The 13,381-nt window shown below is 38.5% G+C and overlaps 2 protein-coding genes across 3 annotated transcripts; one reads left to right on the top strand and one right to left on the bottom strand.

Annotated features, from left to right (window-relative positions):
* Positions 1-1,943: 1,943 nt before the first annotated feature.
* On the top strand, positions 1,944-6,574 carry LOC112567714. 2 transcript variants are annotated; one of them, XM_025244488.1, is made up of 6 exons: positions 1,944-2,116; positions 3,569-3,823; positions 4,203-4,481; positions 4,751-5,068; positions 5,240-5,344; positions 5,656-6,574. In XM_025244488.1, exons 1-6 carry the CDS (start codon positions 2,023-2,025, stop codon positions 5,730-5,732), a joined length of 1,128 nt encoding a protein of 375 aa, XP_025100273.1. In that variant the 5' UTR covers positions 1,944-2,022; the 3' UTR covers positions 5,733-6,574. The 2 variants fall into 2 exon arrangements, with proteins under 2 accessions (XP_025100273.1, XP_025100274.1); XM_025244489.1 differs by having other exon boundaries at positions 5,240-5,349.
* On the bottom strand, positions 6,373-13,323 carry LOC112567710. Its single transcript, XM_025244479.1, has 10 exons — positions 13,210-13,323; positions 11,949-12,107; positions 11,588-11,673; positions 11,022-11,188; positions 10,555-10,707; positions 10,167-10,424; positions 9,746-9,867; positions 8,950-9,046; positions 8,361-8,525; positions 6,373-7,462 (listed from the first exon to the last, which is right to left on the bottom strand). Exons 2-10 carry the CDS (start codon positions 11,997-11,999, stop codon positions 7,218-7,220), a joined length of 1,344 nt encoding a protein of 447 aa, XP_025100264.1. The 5' UTR covers positions 12,000-12,107; positions 13,210-13,323; the 3' UTR covers positions 6,373-7,217.
* Between the last annotated feature and the right edge of the window lie 58 nt (positions 13,324-13,381).

Genomic DNA, 13,381 nt, shown 5'->3' with positions numbered 1-13,381 from the left:
TGTGCATAATACTGATTCTAAAATTAATTTGCTAATCTAACAATCGACGGTAATGTAAATATAAATTATTATTATTATTTTCTTGATTTATTTTTTGTGAAGGAAAAAATGAATCGCTTGTATATTTCCAAGTTCCCATGATTTTTTTTATTTCCTGGGAACTCATCACTCCAGCGCAGCACGCACTCAAGCGTGGAGAGGCGTGCACCACAATTATTTTACTTTTGTGTATTAATAATTTTATAGATAGGTAGTTAATCATTGCATTTATCAAAATGCTTTGTAAGAAGCAATAAAAAGTATATAAACAGAGAGACGATTCATTTGTCTCTTCCATCTAATTTAATTGTCTATCCTCTCTCTCCTTTCCAATCAGTAAGGGGAAGGAACTCGTGCGGGAAGAGAAGGATCGTTGGAGTCTTCCCCCTTGTTGATGATCATGCCGCAGGTTACCAAAGAGGATAACAAGAACAGCGCTGACCCGGATGTGACCGCGGCCACGCCCCCCCCCCCCCCCCCCCCTGTACTGACTGTTATTGTTAACGCAAGGAGGCCGAGTGGTTCATGGCGCGCTGCACCGAGCTGTCACAACTCTCCAACTAAAGATGTTCTATTGTTCTCTTTTCTTCTTTCTTTAGTAGATTTAACAAGTCGCGTTTATCGTTGGTTTTGCCACATATGCCGCTGCTTAGCAGTGTCACTAGTCTTGTAATGTCGTTTCCATAGATGTAAGAAGTGGGTGCACAACTGCCGGCGAAGGGATCTGTTGGGCCAGCCAGCATCGTATTTGCATGCAAACTGTGTTCTCTGCTCTGACCATTTTGAACCAAGCCATTTCATGAACATCGTGAACAAACACTGCCGGATGATCTGGTTGCAGTTCTAACCATCTTTGATGAACTGAATCCACCAAAATACATAGAAGATTTCTTTTTAGGATACACTTGGGTGTGTAGTGGGGCCCACTACTACCCCACTAGTTTTACAGGCTGGGTGGATAGCAAGAACTGTATCCGAATGGTTCCAGGCCTCTCAGAAAAACACCTAAAGCTACCAGGTTTTTAAGCTATTTGGCTAAAGTTTACCTCTCATGTTCTATGGCACAGTGATGTAGCTGACATTTTCCTGCGCCCCTTGGCCCCAATGCCAAGAAAGGTAACTGCGTAAAAATGATTCTGCTATATCTGCAGTTATTTCCCTTAGTTTACCCCGACTTTAGGAACACTACGACGCCGTCTTATAATTATTTAAATGGATCTTCTTATAGTACAGAGAGAGAGAGAAACGATGTGTGTGTGTTAAAATTAAAAATGAACCTTTTATATACCCTGGATATATCTGAAGTTCTAAGAATATGGATGAAAACGATGGATGCAACCTTAAAGCGTTTAAAAACTTGTTTTAGCTCCATGTATACATGGGATCCGATATGTTTCTCCTGTTGGACTGAGACTGTTATAGGGCCTGTGCCCTTCACGAATTCCATCTGCTCTTTGTGATCTGCTGACTACTCGGAGAAATTGTGTTAAGAAGAAGTCTCCACACAAAATTATTATCTGTCAATATATAAAATCACAAATTATAAATGTCAAACAGACTTCACAACAAGAGGTTTCACTTATAACTGTTTACAATTTTCATTCAAGAGAATATCTACCGAATATTTATTATTTTAAAAGATGTTAATCCCGTTTAAAATGTTGGTATTCTCTTAATATAAATGATTATTTTTATCAGTTAACTTTCATAGGGACGCTGATTACTCAAAATGATAAAACTTGTTTCCCAAAATATGATATGTTTAAAACAATGTATCACTCAAGGCAGAAACTTAAGATTCAGAATACTTACGAAAAGAAGATTGCTGTAAGCTGTTCTTGATGGGTTGGACTCTTTGAACGAGGAAGAAAAGCGAAATGAACCACACGCCCAGTCAGCTGTGGGTCTTGTCAGAGTGTGACCAGGAATGAGATTCTTCTTTCGGTGTATCGCAGTTGTTGGATATAACTAATTGCTTAAAATATGTTCACAATCTTCATGTCACACTGTGCAATGTGGATGAAACTGACTTTTATTACTATTATCATCTTTTCTCCTGACCTAGTGGTGACCTCAGGTTAGTAAGTATAAAGGATAGCAAGTTCTCGTTGATTAGTACATGTTACCAGGTTCATTATTCTATCTTATTAACACGTACTCCATTATTATATTGATTAGTACCCCATTGTAATATGCATTTTTTTCTTAGGGTCTAATTTTTTTCCTCTAGTCTTTTCTTGTTAACTGTACTTGCATGTTTGTGTTTTTGCTGCTTTAAAGTGCCCTTTCTTGTTTAAAGGACGCAAGTTTCAGGGGTGCAACTGATATATATATATTGGATTGTCAGAAAAGTCATAATATTTTTCTGGGTTTTTTTTTTTCTTATGGCATTTATTTATATACAGAACACAGATCAATATTTGTTTGATAATCTTTTGCCACCTTTCAATAAACTTCACAATTACTCGTTCATAGAAGGACATATCTTTATCGGCCAAAAAAGTGAACAATGAGCTCATTTACAGCTGCATCTGAATTGAAGATTATACTACACAAGGAGTTTTAAAGAGAGCAAAACAAGTCGAAGTCACACGGTGCAAAGGTCAGGCGAGTATGGTGGGTGTGGCAACACTTACATCCAAGCTCTGAAAACATTTGAAGAGGGATCAAACTTGTGTGTGGTCTCGCGTTGTGACGGAAACGACTCCTTTAAGGTTAACGAGCGATTAACGTTCCTCAATGATAGATTTATTCAGACTGTCCATGCTTACCATATGAAATTCTTCCTCTGCTTTGGAGACCGTTTGAGGCGAGTCATGAAGTCGGCACCAAGACTGTTTACTTATCACACTGCTGTAAACAATCCACTTCTTATCTTCAGTTATTAGTCCATTCAAAAAGATGGTCGTTTTATTCGTGTTTAATGAGCACATCGCAGATGTTTATACCTCGCCGTCATATGAACGTCTTTCAGTTCACGAGGAACTCAAACATCGAGTTTGTTTACGTATTTCAGCTTATTTAGGTGGTGGTAAAAGCTTGAATGATGAATTTCTACTGTTTCTGCAATCTCTCCTGTAGTGTCACGTAGGTTAGACTCAACCACTGCCTTTACTATGATGTCATCGACCTCGATGACCCAGTAACTAGCGTCCTTGAGATGGAAATAACAATCAAGGAACTTCGTGAACCATCGTTGACACTGATGTTGTTGTAGGGCGTTGTGACCATCAATTTTACGAAACTTTTCTCAAGCTGTAGTTTGCTCAATTCGGAAGTTTCAGACGAGTGGCTTATATAAACAAAATATGAGTGGAAGGACATATGAATGCAATCATGTCACTGATTTGTCTTGCAATCGCCACACAATGAATCGTAAACAATATTAATAAATATGCAACCTACACAAATTAAAAAGTATGAACAGGAAAGAAGTCGTAATTATTCTACTCCATTTTGTGATTTGCAAGCTTAGTTCCTAGTTATGGGATCCACACACTGCATCCTTTAAACAGCAGAATTGTTGCAGGTTTGTCTGGAGAACCCACTGTCAGCTGTCATACTAGGTACGTGGCTGAAGGAAAGTCACTCGACTGTGACTGCCGACTAAGTCACTTTTCCAACAGTCACTCGTCCGACATTCTGCTGACGTGGCCTGGATATTCCGACAACAGTGTACTAAAGGTGATGAATGTCACTCGGACTGATAACGGTACAGTCTTCACCTGTCTCATGATACGGGGTGAACAAAAAAAGACAGCAAACTATACACTGCAAGTGGCATGTAAGTCAGTCTCATTTTTACGGATAGTCTACCTGCATTTTATAAACACTGCGAGTGCGAAACGATCACTGTTGTTGTGGTGGTGGTGTAATTTTTTTGAGTGTGGCTATATTTGTAGGGTAAGTTTTGTTTGTTGACATTTATGTGAAAGACTGTGTAAACACTCCTCTTCAGACACACTCATACGATAACAAACACATGCACACTTACATGCACACCCTGTGATATACATATAGTTGCACAAATGCACAGACGCACATACACGCGCGTTCTTATAGACTGATTCCCTTAAACTGTTTTGCCAGTTGTGAATAAATAAACAGTGGCCCTGTTGTCAAGCGAATAATTCAGAATAAACTAACGCATAAGTCTGTAACAGATGGCCCGGACGACCAACACACCACAATACACGGTCCTCCTTCCTTCGTTACGGACGGAACAAAACGCATGAGTTTGACCTGTGAAGTGACTGAAGTTCACCCCCTGCCCTGGTACACCTGGGACGGCTTTCACTGCTTAAATGATGATACAGAGAGAGGAGTCTGTGTCTTGAAACCGCAGCCACCCTGGGATGATGGGAGAGAAGTTCACTGTACAGCGCGAAGCAGGGCCGGCAATAACAACGCTGGGAAGTCGACATACAGTTTGAACCTCACCTGTAAACAAACCTTTCATTTTACCGAATATTAGAAAGGTTAAAAAGTTCAGAGGTTAAATCTCGTTTCCAGTTTGCATAATTTTTCTCATATGGTTAAAAGCAGATAGATGTATTGACATACAAGAACTTGACAAATAGAATGAGAAAGATATCAAAATTTTATAAATGAATATTGTTTGTCATGTTGTTATATACTAGTTTATTTAATATGTTTGTCAGATAACTATTTTTTATATCTTCTAACTTTATTTATTTTTTCTTAAATCAAGATCCACCTCTAAGACCACCCGACATCTCTGGCACAGATGATGGGCAGGTGAAAGGCGGAGACAGTATTCATTGTACTGTGTCGGGAGGAAAACCTTTGGTGACATCAGTCAATTTCATCTGTTTATCTGACCCTCCTCATGAGGACCAGCCAGACGTCAGGACAGCGACAACGGTGACGAGCTCGCTAACGATCAGCAGCGATAAAATGATGAGACTAAACACTACTGAGTGTGTCTGTGCAGCGGTCTGGGAACAAGATGAAGAAATGTATTCATACAACTCATCTGTCTTCGTGGTTTTGGACCAACAAAGCCGAGGTTTTTACTTCATTTTGTTGTTTTAATACTGCACTGGAACCACGAAAATAAACATTTACCTCTCAGGTAATTAAGCAAAAATGCAACAAACCGATGTTCAGTCTGAATATTAGCTTACAGGTTATTACAGCAATGTTTATATGTTTTTTCATCAACGTGGTTTTTTTTCAGGTGTCTTCCTGGACATAATTATTTTTGGAGCAAGTGGGGCAGGAGGTACACTTATCGTGCTCATCTTCATAATCGTGATTTCTGCATTCAGATGTAAACATGGAAGTAAGGTGAAAGCAAACCAAGCTATTTCTTATCTTGTACTTGTTTAATATTTAAGCTATCTATAGTTAATAAACTGCGTAAAAATCTACAACAGTTTTGCCTTTAATGGATGGTAAAGAAATAACATTGCAGTGAAGAAAAGTAAAAGCTTGGAAATAAAATGTGTTCCGCTACACTGTACTGAGTTGTACTCTTTGTTCTGTTGGTAGTAAATGAGTTCAAACGTTTAAAACCTTTTCTTAGTTGCCTACAGCTTTCTTTCTGGTTTATAAAAGCCTTTTTCAGTTCGAAGCAATTTCTTTTGTTTACAGGGAAGAAACCTGCAGACGTCTGTTCCAACGTGAATATACAGAATAGTTCACAAGAAGATGTCTATACAAATATTTGATTTTTTCTGTTGAGGTTCGGGTTAATAATAAGTTTTGTGAATTGGGATTTGTGTGTGTGTGTGAGAGAGAGAGAGAGAAAGAAGATATTTAAATATTTATTTTCACTTTAGACTTTTTCTTTTGTAAGTGTTTCAAGTAACTGATCCAAAACTTGTTTGTAAATTTTGATCAAAGGGAAGTAACTGCACTGGCATTTCAATCATTTATTTGTGTAGTAGAAAAAAGTAGATGAATCGAAGGTCACAACATTTATTATTACTCTTGCACACTTTGATTTTTTTTAAAGAAAACTATAATTTTTGTATATAAAATATATTTACTTAAAAGGGAACAAATCTTCCTTTATAATATTTTTTGCAGCATACTTTGACATTTTTGACGGCCGTGCTATGGTTTACTTAACATATTAATATGCATTTATACTTTTTTTCACTCTCTTTCTTTGTATATTTGTTTCTTTCGCTCTGTTCTACTCGTCCTTTCAAGAAGACGCATGCACGGGTGTACAACCTCACGGAGGCGCGCGCGCACGTACACCCTATATACATATATCTATTTTAAAAAATAGGAACAGGTGCGAACATCCACGGAATCACACAGAGCATTTTTAGTCCTACGAGCATGCAAAGAACAACTATATGGATTATACAGTTTTTATTTATGACATGATCATTTTTTTTTTATATTTGATGTACTGAGTATCATCCCCTGCTAAGGATTCTCGATAAAGAAAACAATAAAAAGGACATTCTTGCTAACTAAAGAATAGATGATTTGTAGCATGCACAAGACGTTTCCTTTCAATAAACAAAACATTAATCTGGATTTGAATGTTTGCTTATCAACTGCCTTAGCTGTTTGTAAATTTGATTGAAAATAAATATTGTGGACGGCTACGGGCTGTTGAGTTTTTAAACATATAAATAGCTTTTAAAGTCGTAGCATTTTAAGTTTAAGTTAAAAAGTTATGAAAAGTGAAAAAAAAAGTAGTACACTTTGTAAAAATGTAAATGTTTCAAGTTGAAATAGTGTTGTCTCATCACCTGAATCATTCAGCTCTCCGGCTCCCTCCCTCCTCCTCCCTCCTATCTGCCTACCTCTGTTATCGACAGTTTTCATCTCCTTCAAGTTAAGGTTGATTAACATAAGATATTCTTAATTATTTTATTATTTATATTATTGTTTCGCTAACATTTATTTTGCAATGCTGTATATTATACCGTATTAGCCTATATTTACATATAAATTGTGCTGGTATAGGAGAGTTGTAACGCATTAATCCTATTTCCTTTATTTGTGTGGGAAAAATAGTTTTAATATACTGTAGGAGTAGTTTTTTTACATGCGAGCTCAGTTGTGCAATGGATTAAACTCGTATGTAGAGGTACTACTGTAATCTGCACTGAGCTAGCGTCATTAACGAAACGTGTGGTGTGAAGTAGACTGACGATGCAAACAGTGAGAGTACAGGAGAAAAGGCGATGTTAGGCTGGTTTGAGTTTCATCTCGCTGAACGTGAAGCTCCTATCGTCGTTATGGACGTTACCCCAGCAGATGCCGTCGCCACCATTGGCTCCGTCCGCCTTGTACAGGCCGTTGAGGTTAGTGTTATGGCAGTCTCTGTACCACCAGGCGCCGTGATAATTAACGGCGCAGTTTCCAGAGTCTTTGTCGTTGTCTCGATCATAGGTTGAAAAACTCTGATAGTTCTGAAACGGCAAGCTGTTACCTGTAAACACACATTCAAATCACATATATGCATACCCACTCATAGAGACACACCCAAACTGCAATTATTTTCAATTAGAAACAAAAAGTCCCACAGCAAACATATAGTATCACTAAAAAAAATGATAACTCTCAATTATTAAAAGTGTTATTTCTGTATTAATGTTGGACACTGTGGCTAGTTTAAGAAGTCACAAGGGTCTTCAGTTCTCGCTTCCGCTCCCGACGTTTTACATCACGTGACAAGTCGAGCTCTCCTTCCCGTAATTTGGGAAATGGAGTAACAAGTGTCAATTTCCTCCACTCTACCATCACTCTAGTCAAGGGTAAATGAACCCACTGCCTTGTACATTATCGTGTCATAACTAAAGGCTCATTAAACCATATAAACCATTACAGCAAATCATGATGCTAACACGTGTACACGACCGAGGTGACCTATAGGTTGACTGGTTGAAGGGATCGGCTTTTGGCTCACTTTTTTGCCATCACCTCTATAAGCTCCGCGAAAACAGTTATGGATGATTACCGCAAAAGAAACGCCATGCCCGACCATTTGAGACCCGGATCAACAACCACCGTCCCCCTGGCCTAGCGGCATGCTTCAAACTTTCGCCGGCAAAAAGCGTGATACTGGAACTAAGGCAATTAAGAAAGTAGCACTTTTCTGGCCCTACTTTTTATATTGTTTTAAGTGGGATCTCGCACTGACTCTGTTACATCAAAGGAAAAGGACAAGGTAGGAGACGCTCTCACCCACATATACATCTTCGCACTTTCACGCCCACCTACACGTTCACAAATCTAGTGATCCTCTCATACACTAACCAGCCAGACAGGCAGCCTGCCTGCCGGTTAATCTACGTCTTACTCTATCTTACTATTCAGTGGTCACATACCTACGTCACCCGAGTAGCCGGACACATTCAGTCTGTAGTTTGTCTCAGGACCACCCACAGTGAATGATGAATACTCAGCATAGTGACTCTCGCCATTCACCTCGCCTAGGTCAACACGCATTCGGACAGGTTTGACTTTGGTCAGTCTGTACAACCTGGACAAGCCTGAGGTAAGAAATGGCAATTATCTCATGAGAAACTGGGCAATTAACAAAACATTAACACAAAAAAAAGAAGTGGGGTATTTCCTCCACAACTTTGTGTTTATTTTTTAGGCTGGCATCTTAGACACTACAGGATCATCAGCCAGCCAGCCAGCCAGCCATCCACCCCTTTACTTCTACCGTCATTATCACAGCAAACAACTCATGGTATGGCAATTACACACAGTAGTGAGCAATGTGCATCATAGGACAAAACACACATTAAAACAGCATAAACAGCAACATTTATATGAACCAATATATATATATAAAACAGAAACAAAATGATGAAACAGATTATCTGATTAGAGTTGAACTTTTAATATAAAAACAAATGGTGGTGTTAGTAGGAAGTGAGATGAGAGAAATATGTCCAACAATCTCACCCAGCCAGAACTCTCCAGTCACGTTACCAAAACCGTTTTCATATTGCTCCCAGTTTCTGTAGAAGTCAACTGAGCCGTCGCGACGTCTCTGGAAAACCTGTACAAAACACAAGTTCACAGGTCATTGCTATGGGTACCCAAGCGCAGCATACAGAATATAAGTCAACACAAATCACACTATTTAATTAGTTTATAAAGCATACGTCGTGACTGATAAAATATTACAGCTTACAACTTTTATTAGCTGTGATCATAATCATACTGTCTTGATTTCCATGTTATGATAAAATAGGTGAACCTGGTATAATGGTGACATTCGTGTGAACATTTATATTTCCTTGTTTTTTTAACAAATGTGTGTAAAATTATGTGACATTAAGTTGAGGTCAATTATATGGGTAGATAATAAACCAAACAGACGCGTAATGCACCCCGCGATTACAAATAAACTCCTTGTCAAACCTACTGTCACCGATCATGAAAAGGGGATGGATGCAAGGGGTTAAATGATGGGACTACAAACATGCACACCAGAATATTTAATTTAGGTCTGTATGTCACCACCCTCAACCCCGAAATTGTACCAGCCAGAGACAGAACGTTCGAAACATAAAGCAATAGTTTATGCTCTCCTACCTCGTGTTGGTAATGTTTGAAAGATAGCGAAAAAAACATTTGTTATGAGCTGCCAATATGTGACACTGGGTGTAAGCAGTGTCACACTTTTATGAGCAGCTTGCAGTGTGCAGGAGAGTCGATACCTGAGTCATACACACTGACAAACACGACTACATACCAGCCAGCCGCCGTCGCCAGAGTCCATGTCACACCAGACTGTCAGGGTTTCCGTGTTGTCTGTCATCTGAATGGGGTAGACACCGGTCTTACCTCCCATCTTCTGGAAGTCTCTACATGATTCTATGTTTTACACAAACAAATAATTCCGTTCGTGGAACTACGTACAACGACAGAAACAATCGTTTGAGTAACGGTAACAATCATTACAACTTTAACCTCTGATTACACAACAGTCACCTATACATCCTCAAATTGGAATATAAAGGATTGTGCTTCACTTTAATCCCTCGTCAATCAGCTGTAGTATAAAGAGACTGTGTACAATTTCCTACAAATCCTCTCAGTGTACCTGTGACAGATGGAATTTATTTGTTGATTCTGGCTAAGTACTACTTCTGATACTTCTGGATACTTCTTACCTGGAACACTACACTTAACCTCGTTCTCGCTGACGACTGTACCATAAGGACACACGCATCTGCCTGTCAAACACTGACTGTAGGGGTCAGGACAGTCCAGGTCGTTGTTACACAGTAAGTTGTACCACACATGGTTTGAGGAGAAATTCGATCCGCATGATCTCTGGTAGTGGGTCCACCCTTCACTCGTCTTAGGATACCACTCTGAGGGCGAGTCACGCGCCGTGACGTCACGAAGCCGACAGAGCCCTCCTAAGGCTGGCACGGCAGGTAGAAAGAAAACACACACACACGTATGCACCCTTTAAACATGCAGCAGTTCACTAGAACTAGATTATACTAAGATCACTTTAGTATACCAATGTTTGAAAGATTTTTTCATACAAACCTCTGAAATCAAAGGTGAGGCAACGTTTAGTATTCAGACACAGTTTCTTGCAGTCTTCCAAACAAAGTCCATCCCTGACCTCAAGACTGTGACCCCTTAAACCGCTGTCTGGATACTCCATGAAGGTGTTGTGCAAGTCTTCTGTGCTGCATACTAATATAAATAACTGTGATCAACAAGTATTTACATAACATTTTAAGTTGAAAATAATAGTTATACGTTTTGACGTATTTCAAACACACATTGAAGTGAATAAATTTATAATGGCTTGTTTTTTTCTCTCCCATGTGTTTTCTTTTATTCTGTCTTCTCTTTATTCAGTATGGCTAGATATGGTTACATATTTTTAAGTTATTTCTTTAAAAATGCAAAACTAATACAATCCTTTATGTCCCTAACTTTCACGACCCGAAGAAAGTGTATTTTCTTGCGGACAACCTTATCACAGGGTACCATTTTTCACTCACTGGCAGAGCAAGTATAATAAGTCGTTGAGAAGAAAAATCCTGGTTGACAGACACACTTGCCCATGTAGCACAAAGTGTTTTTCTTGCCACACTCATCGTCTGTCACACAGCTTGCGTTGGTCCAGTCTCTTAGCTTGCTCAAGTTGCCATGGCATTCAGATTTTTCACTTTTGAAAATCATTAATAATTTAATGATATCAATTAGCATTAATCATTTTTATTATAAGTTTAACAACAAAAAACATACGATCTGTACAGGCTTCATTATAATAAAATATATACTTTATTATTGTTTAGACCATTGAGCGTGCATAATGAGTGTCTGTAATTTACTTTGTGTATGAGTAAGTGTGTGTTGTAGAAGTCATCGTGTCTGTTCTATGTATTGCATCTCTTTAGTGCTATATCTTAATTTTACAATAATGCATATTTGTCGTTATTTACATATTATTAAGAAGACTGAGAAAGGACATGTGTTTGATTTTGCTGCTGGTTACTTAAAAGAAATTGCTAAATCTTGTGCATGTATTGTATGCCAGAAGTCAAAAAGAGATAAGGAGTTATACCTTTCTGTATGCTGTGTCAGAAGACAAGGAGACACGCATAGGAGGAATAAAAAGAGTCGTAGCATTTGTATCCACCTGTTAAACACCTGTAACCACATGAAGTGAGAGTTTCATGAGTCTTTCTCGTATAATATTCCTTTGTTATATTCTTAGTTGTGGTATAGCATTACATGGAAACTACTGACTTTAGATATGGTCCCTCATTCACCATTCTGTCGGGGCATTGAAAACGTGTAACCAAGATTATTTTTATTGAAAAATAAATTAAAATTCCAAAACTGTTCTTAGACTTTCATATAAATAAATAACAAAGTATCATTTTTGTCGCTAGTAAGCAGAATTCTATAGTTATCGCACTTACCAATACATAAAACATGGAACTGATATCTTCCGACAGGCTGTGAGCTCTCATGACCTGGTATCGTCCCAAAGCAGCCGATTAAATATTCTTTCACTAATCAATGATTGTTGATGATAGGATTAGTCTATCTTTCCCTCTCCACATTTCAAGTAACACCTGCTGTTAACGAGGAGAAACAAGAGGACTAATAGAAACAACAGGTGACAAAGACCACAAAAATACGAACGCTGTCTGTAGAATCCTGCTGATCCATGTTTTGCTGTTTTGTGTATTTATCTTGATATTATAGTAGCTTAACTATTTGAACAACACTGTAATGCAGGTCGTCCGCTTGTTTTTACTCCGTCTCCCGTGTCGTCATTGTTCTCTAACTCGTGTTTTTATTGAGGGACTTTATTGTCGTTGTATCGTAAGTCTAATCTTGCTAATGATATATTATCAGTTTCCAGTGTTTATGATGTCGGCAGCAACCATTCAGGCGGAAAAAGTGTCTTTATTCAGCTGATGTCATGAGCGATAGGAGTGTCGACACAAACACTTATAACAAAGAGAGTATTCTATAGTTAGGACTGCTACGGATGTGAAATATGAATCAACAAGGATGTTTTGTCACTTTGGAGCGAAGCTTGACAGTTCATGTCTGTTTTATAAACAATGCGCAACAGCGTGAAATGCACAAACCAGCTATAATAGTGGAAATAGTGCATCCATGATTCATGGGTGGGAGGGACAGAGGAGGGAGAGGCGCCGTGGTGTGTTTACTATAAAGGTAAAGGTCATTTGCTTGTCATTAGATGCCATTGAAGTGAAAACACTCCCTTTTTTTCAAATACTTAATAAATATAGTAATGCTAAGCTGGTCGAAAATTATTTATTCAAATAAATAAAAAAGGCTTTGATTTCCAATAGCTACTCCCATGGTATGTGTTTTGACAGTCACATGGACCGGAGGACTGGATAACAAAACATCAGCCAGAGACATTACCTGCAGTGTGAGAATAGAACTCAACAATCAGAAGAATTTAAATAACAAACATGAGTGACGGGCTATTTGATACAATGAAAGAATAAAATACCAGTCCATCAGTTATTTTGTTCTTGTGTGATAAAGTAAACTCTGTGACATGCAGGAAACGAAACCGTATAATGCTTTAAAAATTGCTTTTCATTTCTCACATAATGGTCTTACATAATTCCAAAGAAATTGCGTTGAAATTTTTATTTTAGATATGCATTAATGATTGTGGTCTGCGTTACCAACTTCAGTATACATGTACTAGCAGACGACAATCGGCTCAGGGGAGGTAACTGTTGCTTCCGTCGGTTGAGTTTCATCGCGGTTATGCTCCTTCCGTCAGTTAAAACGATGTTCCTGCTGAGGATAGTTCAACCCTGAGGCCAGCAGGGCTTGTGACCGGTGAGAGAAAGTGTTG

Source organism: Pomacea canaliculata, linkage group LG7 (assembly GCF_003073045.1).
Source record: "Pomacea canaliculata isolate SZHN2017 linkage group LG7, ASM307304v1, whole genome shotgun sequence".
NCBI classification, from domain to species: Eukaryota; Metazoa; Mollusca; class Gastropoda; order Architaenioglossa; family Ampullariidae; genus Pomacea; species Pomacea canaliculata.
Note: the sequence above shows the minus strand (reverse complement) of the source record. Positions and strands in the feature narration are given on the sequence as shown.